Source organism: Cordyceps javanica, chromosome 1, assembly GCF_051103115.1.
Source record: "Cordyceps javanica chromosome 1, complete sequence".
In the NCBI taxonomy this organism is placed as follows: domain Eukaryota; kingdom Fungi; phylum Ascomycota; class Sordariomycetes; order Hypocreales; family Cordycipitaceae; genus Cordyceps; species Cordyceps javanica.
The window spans coordinates 7,455,285-7,470,365 of record NC_139295.1 but is presented as its reverse complement, the minus strand read 5'-3'; the positions used below and the strand labels follow the sequence as shown (position 1 = coordinate 7,470,365).

Below are 15,081 nucleotides of genomic sequence, written 5' to 3'. Positions count from 1 at the left end.
GCCCGAGTTCAACAACTACAGACACGTTTCGACGTGGTACAGCACCGTTTAGGAACGTTGGCGATATGAGCCAACAGCTTCGTGAGCGCTGTATAAAGGCAGCGAACACGCGTATGCTGAGCAATAGCAGGTTTGGGGTAAAGACAGAAAGGGGGCGCACGATACATCTGACAGTGTTCAGCAACCTGAGCATACATGTGCCTTGGTGTTGAAAATGTTGATGAGCGACGGGGGTTCGCGGAGATTCTACAGAGAAGACAGCTAAAAGGTGTGATGCAGAGGACAATGAATGGCAGCTCAGCTCGGCATGACAGCATAATGGACTGGGCACATTGTCTAGGTAGGAATATATAAAAAAAAGAAAAACTAATCAGAGCATGCATATACGCATGCTGGTCATTGCAGGTCATTAAATTAGTTCATAACTTTGCCAAGTTGACTCTGACTTATGTACAGTCTACCACTTGCGCCAGATTTCGACGACTTCGGCCCCCAAAGCAATTCGCAGGTTTTCTGCAGTCATCTTATGTGCTTAGAGTAAAGACTTGACCCTCAAAGGGCTGCAGAGTCTGTGCCTCGCCCTTGCCATCGTGCGTCGATAAGAGGCGCGTCAGTTTGACCGAGTCGTGCTCCGGCAGTCCGAGCTCGGTAGCCGACGGCACCGTCCACGTCTGCGGCTCGCTGGTGAAGTTGAGGACCACGAGCGCCGCCTGCTGCGAGCCTCCCTGCGCCTCCTTGAGGAACACAAAGGTCTCCTTGTCATCCTCCTGCAGGCCCTTGTAGTCGCCGTACACCAAGACGTCGGCGTGCTCCTTGCGGAACGCCAGCATCTTGCGCCAGAAGGCGAGGACGCTGGTCGGGTCGTCGAGCTGCGACGCCACGTTGATCTCGCCGGCCAGCGGGTGTGCCTTCATCCACGGCTCGGACACGTCCCGCCCGGCTCGGAGCGCAGGCTCCGAGAAGCCCCCGTACTTGGCCGCGCCGTCCCAGGCCATGGGCACGCGCGCATGGTCTCGTGCGAGGTGCTGCATGGCGCTGAAGGCGCGGTCGAGCTCCGCCTGGTTGTCGGCGCCGTAGCGCTCCTGGACCATCTTGTAGTACAGGGAGCTGTCAATGTCGAGGTAGTTGTCGGGCGGGTAGCCGGCCTCGGGGGCGTTGACGCAGCCAATCTCCTGGCCCTGGTAGACGTACTGGGTGCCGCTGAGGCACGACTGCATAAGCGCCAGCAGCTTGGCGCCAGCGACGCGGAACGCGGGGCTGTCATCGGTGAAGCGCGACACGCAGCGGGCCTGGTCGTGGTTCTCGATAAAGGCCGTCGTCCACGCGTCGGTGCCGCGGATGATGCTCTGGGTGCGCTCGACGGCGGCCTTGACGTCCGGGAGCGTCCAGTTGCGGGGGGTCGTCTCGAACTTGTGCGTCTTGCCGAAGCCGACGTCGACCAGGTCGAACTGGAAGACCATGTCGAGCTGCTTCTCCCTGGCGCTGACGTACTTGACGACCTTGGCCATGTCGGGCGTGCAGGGCAGCTCGCCGACTGTGATGGCGCCGTAGCGGCTGAGGATGGCGTTCATCTCGGACAGGAACTCGTGCATGCGGGGCCCGTTGCAGTAGACGAAGCCGGCGGGCTGGAACGGCGCCTTGGGGTCCGTGACGGGCGCGTCCGGGAAGTCCTGGTGCTTGCTGTACATGTTGACCGTGTCGACGCGGAAGCCGTCGACGCCGCGGTCGAGCCAAAACTCCATGGCCGAGGCGTAGATGGCCCTGCGCGTGGCGGGGTTCTCCCAGTTGAGGTCCGGCTGCTCCGTGGCGAAGAGATGGAGGTAGTACTCCTGCGTGGCCTCGTCCCACTCCCAGGCGCTGCCGCCGCCAAAGTTGCCGCGCCAGTTGTTGGGCGGCAGCCGCTCGCCCGCCGCCGAGTACCTGGCGGGCTTCCAGATGTACCAGTCGCGCTTGGGGCTGTCCTTGCTGGCGCGCGACTCCTTGAACCAGGCGTGCTGGTCCGAGGTGTGGTTGATGACGAGGTCGAGCATGATGCGCATGCCGCGGGCGTGCGTCTCGCGGATCAGCGTCTCCATGTCCTGGACCGTTCCGTACGGGCGGTAGACGTCCTCGTAGTTGGCAATGTCGTAGCCCATGTCAACCTGCGGGCTGTCGTACATGGGGCAGACCCAGATGGCGTCCACGCCGAGGCTGGCGATGTAGTCCAGCTTGGACGTGATGCCGGGGATGTCGCCAATGCCATCTCCGTTGGCGTCGCAGAACGAGGCCGGATAGATTTGGTAGATGGAAGCCTGCTTCCACCACGTCTTCTCTCGCCCGATGACGGTCATTTTCGCGGCTATGATGTGTGGATGATGCAGCGAAAACAAAAGGGGTATAGGAGGCACCGTACAATCAAAAGCCACTTCCAACACAGCAGCCGATAGAATGAAGGGGGAGAAAAGGGCGGGTGATGGTGTATGGTTTGTCTTCAGTACAGCGTTGGGGTGACGGGCGACGGCTTAAATCTGCGAGAGTCGTGGGTCGTTGTGGAGAGCACAGCAAAGGCAGTGCAACATGTCTCATCACAAAAAGAAAGGACCGGAGCGGCAAAAGAGAAAATCCATTCTAGGTTCCCGCATTCTCCGTTAATCCAACGGCTTGGTGGTGATGTCGGTCCGACAAACGGTGAAGAACAGGGACGAGTATACAGCCGCTTTGGATCGCGGAGATGAGCTGAACGCCTCACCTGGCGGTAAATCTGGCCATGAAACAAGACGCATTTTTGATCAGCCAAAGGTATGCTCGAACACTAGCGTCGGGGAGGCTTGCGGAGAAGAACGCGGGGGACGAGGCGGGAAAGTGTTGGTTCGGCTTGTCGGACCGACAACTTTGCTCGACATGTCGGACCGACAGAAGCCATCAGCCAAGTTTTCCGAATAAGCACGGCCTGTCCGCCACACCTTTTCCCCTCTGCACCACTAACTTGGTAGGACAGCGACTCTCCACACCACAAAGGCAACCCGCCTCATCAAGCCTCACACCTTGCGCACCTCCGCTTCCCCAGCCAACCCCCGGATTGTCATTTCGTTGTGCATCTTTCCAGAAGCAAACTATTTGAGCTCGAACGCTAATCCACGGCTTCGGTACAGCGGGGTTGTTGCAAACGACATCCAATGTGGTGGCAAACAGGGGCATCAGCCACAAAGCGGCCATCGCTAACCAAGACATTTTATAGGTCAATCTATATTGAGGCAATTCCCCTACTTACAAGAGTCGGCCCGAAGGTCGGGTTTTGACTGTAATAAGTGTTGTTGGGTGTTGAGATGGCCGCCACACCCGAGCCGCATCTTCCCAGTTACCGGCTGAATCCTGCGTTCGTCATGAATCGCCCCTATTCTACGCCATAGGTCTGCAGCAGCGATCGGAAGACGGAGGCGAAAATGCATGTAAAAAGCGTATTCAACTCGGCGCATCACTCGCTGTCTTGATGCAACAACAAGTCTTGCGCCGAGCTGGAGCCGATGGTCCGGTGACTGACCGAGTCCACCTAGCGGATCTGCCTGTATGGCTCTAGGTGAGGCGGTTGTTGAGACGAGGCATCACTGTGCAGCAAAGAAGAAATAAACTATCCAAATCACTGCGTCCCCCATGGGGAACTTGTGGGCAACCCCGGATTGGACACACGCGACACGTTGGCAGCAGACGACGGGCTGGCAAGTGCTGTGCGAACGCCATCATCGGCTTCAGGCGTGGGGACGACTTGACCGATCGTTCAATTTCTTGTCGGCCCGACAGGATGATGGCCTCAATTGACCTCCTGGTTTACTAGCCACCAGGCGTAGTGGGCTTCCAACTCAGTCGTCGGCATCGCGAGACCCCCTCTCATCCTCCACCGGCATCGCCGTAAGAATGGCCTCTTTGGCGGCAATTGACCTCTTTCAAAGCGCTCTGGGGACTTACCAACCTGAGTTAGCTCCTGCTTGGGTGGCTTACTAGCGCTCTTCCGGTGGCTTCGAACGGCAGGGGGCCCCATCTATAGGCGACTGACTCTTCTTGTTTCCCCAGACCACGGTCTCAACTTCAAATTCTTTCTTCTATGATACCTCAAAGTATGCCGTTATTATAAAAAGAGCTCGCTCCGCACCGATTCAATTTGCGGGACGAAAAGCTTGTTACCCCAGACTCGCAGCCTACCATGACTCAATAGCCAGCGTTTGACTCTGATCAGCTTTCTTCTTTACATCCTCTGCTACTATCCCAGTACTGATATCCTCTTCTACAACCATGAGCTCTCCGAGCGAAAAAGAAAACATTGGTGGCGAGGTCATGGCCACCGTTGTCAGCCCTGTTGTGGACGCTTCCCGCGCTCTTGAAGCCGCCGCCGCCACTGAGGCAGAACACAATCTGGGTCTCTTGAAATCGCTCAAACTTTACAAAAAGGCATGCATGTGGTCCATCTTCTTCTCGACGTGCATCGTCATGGAAGGGTTTGATCTGACCATTATTAATGGCCTTTACGTGTACCCTGCCTTTGCGGAAAAGTTTGGCGAGCCGTCCGAGGATGGCTACCAACTGACGGCTGCGTGGCAGTCGGGCCTGTCCAACGCTGCCCTTTGTGGCCAGATTCTTGGTCTCTTCGTCGCCGGTGTCATTGCTGATCGCTTCGGTTATCGCAAGACTCTAGTCGGTGCCCTCTTCCTCTGCATCTGCTTCATCTTCATCATCTTCTTTGCCGAGTCCCTGCCCCAGCTACTGGCCGGCGAACTCCTGATTGGATTTCCCTGGGGTGTCTTTCAGACTCTCACTACAACCTACGCTGCTGAAGTCTGCCCCACCCATCTTCGTGCATATCTCACTACCTATGTCAACCTCTGCTGGGTCATGGGCCAGTTCATCGCCTCTGGTGTTCTTCGCGGCATGATTCCTCTTAACAACAAATGGGGCTACAAGATCCCATTTGCCCTGCAGTGGGCATGGCCATTGCCTCTCATGATTGGAATCTGGCTCGCTCCTGAATCACCGTGGTGGCTGGTCCGCAAAAACCGGCTCGACGATGCTAGAAGATCGCTTCAACGCCTTACGACCCGCAACAGCGGCATTGAGTTCCGCCCCGACGAGACCATCTCCATGATGATCCACACGAACGAGATGGAAAGAAAGATTCAACAAGGTACATCGTACTTTGATTTATTCAGAGGTGTCAATCGTCGCCGTACCGAAATCGTCACTTGTGTGTGGGTTATCCAGACCCTCTGCGGTGCCTCCTTCATGGGTTACTCGACCATGTTCTACCGCCAAGCCGGCCTTGCTACTGAGAATGCATTCAGCATGTCTCTCGCTCAATACTCTCTCGGTTTCATTGGTACACTCTTTTCATGGTTTCTCATGACGCGCTTCGGTCGCCGCTCTCTGTATCTCTATGGACAGTGCATTCTCTTCTTCCTGCTCGTCGGTATCGGCGGCGCCGCCTTTGCCGGCCGCCACAACATTCCCGCTCAGTGGGCCATTGGCTCCCTGCTCCTCGTCTATACCTTCTTCTACGACTGCACAGTCGGGCCTGTCTGCTACTCCCTCGTATCCGAAATTAGCTCTACCCGTCTGCGCACTAAATCAGTCGTCTTTGCGCGCAACATGTACAACATTGCCAGCATCGCCACAAACATCATCACCCCGCGCATGCTCAACCCGACCGCCTTTGATTGGGGTGCCAAGTCTGGCCTCTTCTTTGCCGGAACCTGCGCCCTGTGCATCACTTGGACCTACTTCCGCTTGCCCGAGCCCAAAGGCCGCACATTTGGAGAGCTTGACGTGCTCTTTGAACGCCGTGTGTCGGCGTGCAAGTTTAGCGCGGCAGTCGTTGACCCTGCCGAGATTTATGGCCTCGAGCCGGAGGATCGCGATGTCTTTGCTGAGAAGACTGAGGCCAAGGCCGAGTTTATCGAGCGCGCGAAATAAGGAAACACGCTATGTACTGCATTTCCATTTGCAATGGATGCATTGACTTACTTTTTTTTATCATGTGACAAAATTTCAGTTAGAGCGACAGCGCATTTTGGTTCTATCATACGCATTACGATTTCTCACATTTTTTTATTTGAATCGTGTGTCCATGTGATTGTACGATCTGGCTCTATATGCAACAAGGAAACACTGCACTGGCTAGCCACAGGCTCAGAGCTTTCCCAACCCTGCGGTAAGTCTTACTGCTTCGGCTTTTATCCATTGTCATTTCTTTTTCCCATACCGGTGCTGCCCGATATGCATCCGCGCCAACGTCTCACATTTACGCTTAAAAGAGGCTTGCAGGCACTAACCCGCATCCAGCTTACAACACCGCCAGATGGACCCAGCCTTCTATGCACGTACAGGGTTCTTTCCTCAGTCAGCACTCCTGGGCAAAGCCCTATGAAGACGTTGGAGGCTGAGCGATGGCTAATGTTGCGGACGGAGCAGGTCCGCTGCGGCTGAGCATGGCGACGGGCAAGGGTCCTCTGGCCAGTCAAGTCGCTGCCGATATCCAGAAAGGGTCGTCGGCTCTGCCCTGCACGCAGGGGACGCAGATCACTAGTGATGAAAGGAGCAAGAGGAAAATGACGAGCTACAGAGCTAGAGGAAGGATGAGGCTGTCAAGATTGTAGCGCACTGCCCCCCGAAATCATGAGTATAAACTAGCTTTGCCGCCGCCGGCTCGTGCCGCATCTGTATACAGCTTCATACACCCAGACCCCTTCGGAAATGCGCTCTCCTGTCCCTGCTACCGTCGTCACGCTCGCCGTCACGGCCAGCGCCCAACAGTGCGACTATGGCAACAGTCACAGCTGCATCAACCCGAAGGTCAGCGCCTCCGTGAGCCTGCCGATCCCGACGCTGTTCCCGTCGACGCCCCCGTCCTTTGTGCTCGCCATCGACGACCTCGCGCGCGCCGACATCATCGCCATCACCGCCGCCAACAAGGATGTGCGGGTGCCCGGCGACGGGCCCCTGCAGGCCGTGTCGTGGTGGCTCGCCTTTGACGACGGCGCCGCCAACGTGACCGGCGGCCAGGAGCGCGCGTACACGGCGTGGGCGCTCGAGTCCAACTCGACGAGCGACGTCGGCGGCGCGGACGGCGGCTGCGCGGACCTGCTCGGCGCGGACTGCGTGGCGGACCTCAAGACGCTCTTCACCGACAGGAACACGCTGCGAACGGGGTCGTCCGCGGCCGGCGGCGCGCTGATGAAGTTCTTCGCCACGCCGCCCCGGAACCTGCGCTGCCCGAGCATCTACTGGGGCGACGGCTCCGGACGAGACCTGTCGCTGTACGGGACGTCGGACACGCGCCCGCTGGTGGCCGATTGTAAGTCGCCTGCGCGTAAGAAGAAAAAGAAGAAGAAGAAGGAGAAGAAGAAGAAGAAGAAGAAGAAGAAGAAGAAGAAGAAAAAGATGATGATGAAAAATGGGCTTGCTAACGTTGGAGTGTTGCAAACTAGCGGAATGGATCGCACGACTCTCGGACAAGTATGTCATCGACAAGAAACCAGTACCGGGCAACGCATCACTCACGCACGGCCGCACGACGATGCGCTTTCGCTCGCTGGAGGGGCAGCAGAAGCTCGCCATCGTTGCCTTTTCGCTGGGCTACCCGGCGGGCGGGCCGGGGGAACGCGACCAGAATACCCTCAGCATGGCGTGTCTGCGCATAGGCAAGGCGGACAAAAGCAGTGGTGGAAAGGAAGGCGGCGATAAGAACAGCGCTGGTACAATGTTGGGACTCGGCGCAGCTGCATGGGGTGCCATGCTTATGATGATGTTGATGATATTTTGATTGGTACGGTAATTAAGAAAATAGGTATTCATAGAGAATATGATATACAGTGAATCAATGAAATTAGTAAAATATGCAGTCAATCCTGAGATCCATGCAAGCACGCCTCTCAGGTGTTAGTACGCATCCGGTCGCCTCTCCCACTTCGGTGAGGCCAGCAGCTCCACGGGCTGTCTTCCAGTTAGAACCGGCTGGCGCGCAGCGAGCGACAGGCCAGGAACAGCCACGCCGGTAGCATCCAACGCCCACACGGCCAGGCCGACCCAGTTGTCGCCGTCGTAGTTGAGAATGCCCTCGGGGACGGGGAAGCTTGTCTGCGGGCCGAGGTAATTGATGTACTTGCCAAACTGAAAGCCATTGACGTAGAGGAAGCCGTGGTAATGCTGCGAAGAAGTCGAGTTATCAAAAACAAACGACAGCGGAATGTCGTAGTCCTTTGCAGGGAGGCGCAGATCGAATTTGGCCGTATAGAACTGCACGCCTGCGCCGTCGTGCTGCTCAAAAGGCGTGCTGCGGGAGAACTTCTGCGTGGGCGGGTCTGGCTGGTGGTAACCCTGGCGCTCGAAAAAGAGGCCGCCCTCATTGAGAGGCCCGCGAAAGTAGTCCTTGTAATTCTCACCTCCGAGGTTGCCCGTAATCTTCCACGAGTAGATGTTGGTTTGGTCGCCGGAGCTGGTGGTCAGGCTGTACGACATAATACCGCGAGGCCGTTTCATGTCCTCATCACCGATGATGAAGTCTTGGTTTAGCCCCATGTTATCCACCACAACGGTCAAGACGTGAACTGTACCCGGGTTAAGGCTGGGGATCGTGTAGGTCGAGTTTGCGTCGTCATTGTTCGCCTGAGCCAGGCTGGCGCCGAGAAACTTGCCATCGAGCCAGACGCTGCTGGCGAATGCGAGCCCGCCCATGGTGCGAAGAAACAGGCTATTTTCCTTTCCAGTGGCTCTGAACCGGCCGCGGAAGAGCATGGTGCCCGTGTTGTAGCCATAATCGCCACCGTAGAGAGACACGGGTGTACTAAGCGGCCAGGCAGAGTTGCGTGTAAAGTTCTGCGCCCGGGTCCATCGAGAGTCGTTGTAGCCCTTCTGCAACTCTGGCAGAGAATCAATGGACATCCAGTCCAGAGATTTCAGATCGGGTAACTCAATGTCGGGGAACTGGATTGTGAGATCAGCATACCAGTTGCCCTGCCTAGTCTCGGTGAATGAGACAATCTGTCCATTGACGGAGAGTTTATCTACGCCTTTGGGAGCACCGATGACTTCAATGTTGGCGGTCTTGTTGAAGTCGGCCTGGATATTGAGGGTAGAGCCCGAAACATCGGCAGAGCGGACAAGGTAGGGGCCGTTAATAATGACGGCGTCTGGATTCATAACTGAGCTGCCAAAGTTGCCATACTTGCTACTGGGGAGAATTGGGGCCCAGTAGTTGTAAGCTGAGTTGCGGTCCACAAGGTAAATGGTGAGGTCGTCTACCTGAACTGCCTGTCTCTCGGTTTCTACTGTCCAGCTGACTAGAGTTCTGACGGAAGAGGAAGATGCCTTGACGTTTTTGCCCTCGACCTGGGTGACTTGTTTCGAATCTTGGAAAGCAAGCTCGTGGAACTCGCCGAGACCACCATAGAGTATCAGGGTGGTCCCGTCACCGGCCCTCTGCCAGGTGAATATTTCGGCAGTGCAGTACTGCATGATGTAGTTGCCAACCGGGTAGTTCGTGACGTGAATCTTGCTGTCACGACCAGGAAGTGTAAGTCTTCCTTCAGTTTGTGGCACTGTGAGCGTTCCATTAGAAGTAGGCAGACGCAGCTTGTACGAAGCAGAAGTGGTGAGCCAGTAATCGGAATGGCGGACCACGTAAAAGTCCCCAGTGCCGTTAGACTGCAGCGGAGTCACAGCAATGTTGGGGTTGTCCGTGTAAGCAGTGGTGCTTAGATCTCCCGGTGTAGTCAGAAGGTAGCCGGGGGAGGCCCTGTTGAAATGCGCCTCGAGTTTTAGCTCAGAGTACTTTTCTCTGTCGAGGTAGCGGTCCTCGCGGATGGCAGATCCGTAGTCATATGAGGTGTATCCCCGAGAGTGGCCAAGGTTGCCCCAGTTAGTGCCACCAAACAGCATGTAGATGCTTAGGATACCAATGCCACCAGTAAGAGTACCTTTGTTGAATACACGCTCGTACTCATGATTAGTGAGGGCAGCACACTTGTCATAGCCAACGCCGCCATAGGGGTCGTAAGAGCCACCACCAAACTCGTTGATGAGGAATGGAGTATTGGGGCTGTTTCTCATATGTACTTCGTAATAGTCGCCGGGAAGAGCATCATTGCGCCAATTAGATGGGTTGGAACAGTCGAACCCCAGAGGATACGCGTCATAACCATAAATGTCAACCTCCCCAGCGCCGGTGCCAGGCCGATTGTGGCCGTCCTTGCTGGCGTCGTTGTTTACGATGGGAACTTCGATGCCAAGGCGGCGTGCCTGGTCAATGACGGCTTGCATATACTCGCCGTCGGGGAACGGAACTCTGCCATTGGATATGCTGTACTCATTTTCGGCCTGGTAGAGGATGACTGGTCCACCCCTGGTGATTTGGTATTCGGCGATGAGCGGAACAATATTGCTCATGTAGCTGGAATCGGTTAGATGGGCTGAAAGATTTGAAGACAATTGTTAAGCTCACTTTTCAGTCGCATTCAAGAAATCAGGCGACTTGGTTCGCAGTTCGCCAGCCAGACGCTGCAGACGGCCGGGGAAACCACCACCAGCGACCTCGGCATTGATGTAGGGGCCCGGACGCGCAATGAGAAAAATACCAGCAGTCTCTGCGGCCTTGAAAAAGGGATCTAGATCAAAGATACCCTCAGCGCGGTACTCGCCTTCTTTAGCTTCAACCAGAGCCCAGTCTACATAGAACGAGACCGTATTGAAGCCCAGAGCTTTGACTTTCTGAAAGACGTCAAGCCACAGAGTAGGAACCGGAAGCCTGAACGGATGAAACTCGCCAGAGTAAATCATGGCGCGCTCACCGCGGATGAAGAGGGAGTGCGCATCCCAAGTAACGACGTTCTGGTACGCATCTCGCTTCTCAGCATCCGAAATGACCTGGAAAGGTCCAAAGCGCCTGCCTCGAACAGCCGCCGCGGCTGCGAGGGACGACAGCACGAGCTGTGACAAAAGTGTAGAGAGCCTCATGTTAGACACCTCGGGATTGTAGAAATAAGAGTCTGCTCTCGGCCGCTAGTTTCGGTTGGTAGCGGCGGCCACGGGCTTGTTTATAAAGCTGGTCAGGGTTGTAGTCAAGTATCCAATGGGACATTGAGCTACTACAGTTTGAATCACGGGGATTAGTATCGGCGGGATGGGCCCGCAGGTGACATTTCAGACCATGGTTAATACGGATATGCATTGTTTGTCTCCTTCCTAATATGGCGTAGAGATCGTGAAGGTCGCGCGGGAGCATGGGGACCAAAGACGTTGCCGTAGAGTACGGGGTACTCCGTAGTACTGCCAACGAGACCTAAGGTACGCGACTTGTTGTCTGTGCAGACAAACACACGAAGAGCCAGGGTCGTGGGAATGGACCCAACACCCAGGCAATTTTACAACGCCGGATCGTGATTGGCCTTGACCATGATGAGGTATGGGCAGATTTCCGTCCTTGGCCAGGGCTTTTGGATTGGTATGTCGTTGGGCACAAACCAGGATAAGACTAGTTTGTATTTCTGGTGCAGGTGGTACCTGCGTCAGGAGACCACAAGTTGCTAGTTATTAGCTGCATCCTGCGGACTACAGACTGCAGTCGGCTGTAAAGAGCCATTGTCTGCGGAGAGAAATTAAAACATCCACTTCCATTGACACCCATCCTTCGTAAGGACATCGATAGACGGAAAGCGGCATTGAAAAGGCAGGTGACGAAGAGTACGGAGTAGCAAATCCCGGCATGAAAAAGCTAAAGCAATCTCAATGTTGTGAATCACGCGAGAGCTGCATCACGCGACGCGTTTTATTGTGGTAAAATTGATGGGCCTGGTGAGTCGCTCGGTGTGCCATAGTTTCAGACGGCACATGGGCGGGGGGTGAGTCGAGTGCAGTCGTAACTCATACCGAGTTCTCCCATGGAGTCTGTTGAGATACTTAGCTCGAAAGGGTATATCGGCGCAACCCCAGCCCAGCCAGACAGACCTTGGATCGACTCGAGCTGGGTCCCACAGCCCGTTCCGAAGATGTTGGCGTAGTGGGCATGCGGGTGGCCCCAACCCTCTCCGCCCCAGCGGAGGCATGGAACGCCATCAGCTTGACAGAGTAAAAGAACGTCAGCCACTTTGCTTATTGCCGCTTTGACAGTGAGAACCAGAAAGGTACTGGCGTTGCAGTCTAAACGGTGGGTATGCCGATGCGTTTGACGATGGACAAAACTGATTATTTCCGACAGGATGGATGTACCTGGTCCGACGTAGGTGCCTTGCAGCATTACTGGGCTGGATTTCTTTATTTTAGACGTCGATCTTCAGATCAAAATGGAAGATGATTTGTGCATAATGTGATGATCTGCGGCGATTATCCGATTGTCTGCTAGGGCGGCTCTGTTTACTACTGGTACAACACTGGTCAAATTAGTACCTGTGGAATGGCATGTTGTGTCTTTCAATTGCCGATGGCAGTCCATACCTCTGTATCAAGCAAAAACAATTCACCGGCTGGGTCGCAACGCAGTATGGATGATGAGACTTCTAAAACTGGTTCGACACAAGTTTCGATGTCTGATGAAGCTTAATCGAGATTAGGAAATGAAGCAGACGAGTTCTCTCCACTGCGGCGATAAAACGCTCATCCCAAGTCTTGTCCAAGCAAACAGCAAACGCCGACGTACCAGCTGGCGGCCCATCGCGGTCACTGAAAGAATGATCAACATCAGCGATTTCGAAGTGCATGAAGTTTTGACCATGGCGCTGGTTCCAATACTCGATATATTTTTTTTCTTCCTTTTTTTCTCCTTCCTCGGTCTTTCATCTCAATTTTTCTCCTGTGAGAGAAGCTATACGCAGCAAGTTGGTAGTGCACTAGATATTTCTCATCTTCGCGACGGCCCACTGCTAAAATCGGTACCAGCTGCCTGCTCCACCTCTTCCAGAATTTGCCAGCTCTCATTATCTGGACCATCTTAGTTACATTGTCATCACAGCCGTTTTTTTCCCCTTCGCACAGGCATCAAATATCTCAAAACAGAAAGCAAGCTCCGGCTGTGTAAGCTTCCATCTGCATTGTTCGGCCTCTCAGCGCCTCGCAAGAGCCGAGACTCACACCCCCGGCCGACGCCATGCCGCATCGCTAAACGTCCTCGCTCCGAGAGCACCACCACCACTCAGCCGCCAAACCACACGCTACCAACCAGAGCATCCTCTGTGGTATTGCATCGACATCAGCCGCCAGCTGTGCCTCCTCGCCACAATCCCGCCATGTCTACCCGTGTCGTTCGCGCCTGCGATGGCTGCCGCGTCCGCAAGGTCCGCTGCAACGGCGAGCAGCCCTGCTCTCAGTGCGCCCACCTGAACCTCGCCTGCAAGTTTGCGCCGCCCCCGGCCAAGCGCAAGCCGGGCGTGCGCGGTCGCCTCGTTGCGCAGCTTCGTAATAGCCAGGCGGTGCACGAGCAGCAGGCCAATCAATCCAACCAAGGCGACGGTAGCGGCGGAAGCACCAAGAACTCACCATTGGCAGGAGGTTCCGTTAGTTCGAGCAGCCCGCCCAGCGATGCCTCCCCGCCGGCTGTCACCTCCATCGCTGGTATCGTCAACTCGGATACTCACGCCGATACCGCTGTCACCACTGTTGCCTCCTCTCCTCTCCCTTCCATGCCCTCGCCTGTCGCCAGCAGCAGCGCCTGGCCACACCACACCATCCATTACTTCCTCGGCTACCTCGCGCTCTACGAGGAGCAGATTTACCCAGTCAACCCGGTTCTCACCTGCGAGGAGATGCGCGCCGCCGTGCAAAACATGAATGTCAGCCTGCAGGACCGTGCCCTCGTTTATGCCTTTACCGCTGTCACCATCAACCTCACCCAGACCCTCCTCACCAGCGCCACCGACACCCTCACCGAGATCGCCACCCTCATGAACCTCAGCATCCAGGTCCACCGGCAAGCTGAGACAAGCCGAGACAACAGCTCCGCGTGGACCAGCCTCAACGCCGGGCCTTCTGCCGCCAGCGTCAAGTTTGGCGAGCTGCCCGTCAACTTCAAGCGCATCATGACGTGCGTCTTTCTCGAAATCTGCATGATGGCCTTTAAACGATGGGACCGCAGCTTGATGCTACTCCGCGAGGCCATCACCATGATTCAGGTCCTCAATGTCCACCAGTACGACGCCATGCCCTTTGACGGGCTGCAGATCGATGCCTTCAACGCCGAAGACGGCAAGCCCGGCTACCTCAACCCCGCTGGGGCCACGGTTCATACCGGCATGCGGCCCCGCGACGTCTTTCGCCTGCGCCGCGTCTACTGGGAGGTATACATCCACGAGCGCTTCCTTTCCACCGTCACGGGCTTCCCTTGCGTGCAGCTTGCGCTCGCTGCCGTGCCCTTGCACGACCCATGCATCCCCCCGCACGTTGACCTCGGCTTCAACCGCCTAGTCAACCTGTTTAGCGTACTCGACGGGCCATTCCTCGCGCATTGGACCGCGCACAAGGATCCGACGCTGTCTGTGCCGGCGATGACGGCCCAGTGGGTCGAAAGCAAGCAGGCAGAGCTCGACCGTGACGAGGACGGCGCAGTCGCCGCCGAGCAGCGCCTTGCCCACGCCCCCAGCGGTCGCGGACGCGGCCGCTTCACCGAGGTTCAGCATGTCGACCTGTTCGTCACCCGTGTTTGGCTGCGGACTCTTGTCTGGCAATTTGCCCTCCATCACGGCCTACTCCGCTCCGCGCCCCCGCAAGACACCCACGAGGGCCTCTCCTTGCACTTCCCCGCCCATCGTCTTTCCAGCCAGCTTCGCGCCCTCGTTGCACGCCTCGGTAACGTCTCCAGCATCGTTACCCACGGCAGCGGCATCCTCCACAAGCTCTTCGAGATCACCTCCACCGTCGCCGACGTGCTTGCCCTGCCCCTCGGCCCCGGTCAGACCGAGGAGGAGGCCCGCGCCCGCCTCCAGGACTTTGAGTTTCTCGTCCGCTTCCTGTTCAGCTTCGAGCGCATAGAAAAAACCCAGCGCGACTATCTGCGCGAGAAGCTCGGTGTCCTCGGCCGTCAGTACACCATTGTCGACTTTGCCAGTCTGGCAGGCGAAAGCCCCAATGCATGAT

The 15,081-nt window shown here is 56.2% G+C and overlaps 5 protein-coding genes across 5 annotated transcripts; 3 read left to right on the top strand and 2 right to left on the bottom strand.

Annotated features, from left to right (window-relative positions):
* Window positions 1-524: 524 nt before the first annotated feature.
* On the bottom strand, window positions 525-2,330 carry V2A60_002281 (glycoside hydrolase superfamily; the record flags this gene model as incomplete). The annotated part of the gene is made up of 1 exon (XM_083253632.1): window positions 525-2,330. One exon carries the CDS (start codon window positions 2,328-2,330, stop codon window positions 525-527), a length of 1,806 nt encoding a protein of 601 aa, XP_083109758.1.
* Window positions 2,331-4,266: 1,936 nt separating this feature from the next.
* V2A60_002280 (general substrate transporter) lies at window positions 4,267-5,937 on the top strand (the record flags this gene model as incomplete). Its single annotated transcript, XM_083253631.1, has 1 exon — window positions 4,267-5,937. One exon carries the CDS (start codon window positions 4,267-4,269, stop codon window positions 5,935-5,937), a length of 1,671 nt encoding a protein of 556 aa, XP_083109757.1.
* A 780-nt stretch (window positions 5,938-6,717) lies between these two features.
* On the top strand, window positions 6,718-7,786 carry V2A60_002279 (uncharacterized protein; the record flags this gene model as incomplete). Its single annotated transcript, XM_083253630.1, has 2 exons — window positions 6,718-7,318; window positions 7,452-7,786. The coding sequence occupies 2 exons, from the start codon at window positions 6,718-6,720 to the stop codon at window positions 7,784-7,786; spliced, it is 936 nt and encodes a 311-aa protein (XP_083109756.1).
* Window positions 7,787-7,902: 116 nt separating this feature from the next.
* V2A60_002278 (glycoside hydrolase family 35 protein) lies at window positions 7,903-10,974 on the bottom strand (the record flags this gene model as incomplete). The annotated part of the gene is made up of 2 exons (XM_083253629.1): window positions 7,903-10,411; window positions 10,463-10,974. 2 exons carry the CDS (start codon window positions 10,972-10,974, stop codon window positions 7,903-7,905), a joined length of 3,021 nt encoding a protein of 1,006 aa, XP_083109755.1.
* A 2,264-nt stretch (window positions 10,975-13,238) lies between these two features.
* Window positions 13,239-15,080, top strand: V2A60_002277 (Zn(II)2Cys6 transcription factor; the record flags this gene model as incomplete). Its single annotated transcript, XM_083253628.1, has 1 exon — window positions 13,239-15,080. One exon carries the CDS (start codon window positions 13,239-13,241, stop codon window positions 15,078-15,080), a length of 1,842 nt encoding a protein of 613 aa, XP_083109754.1.
* Window position 15,081: the final 1 nt, after the last annotated feature.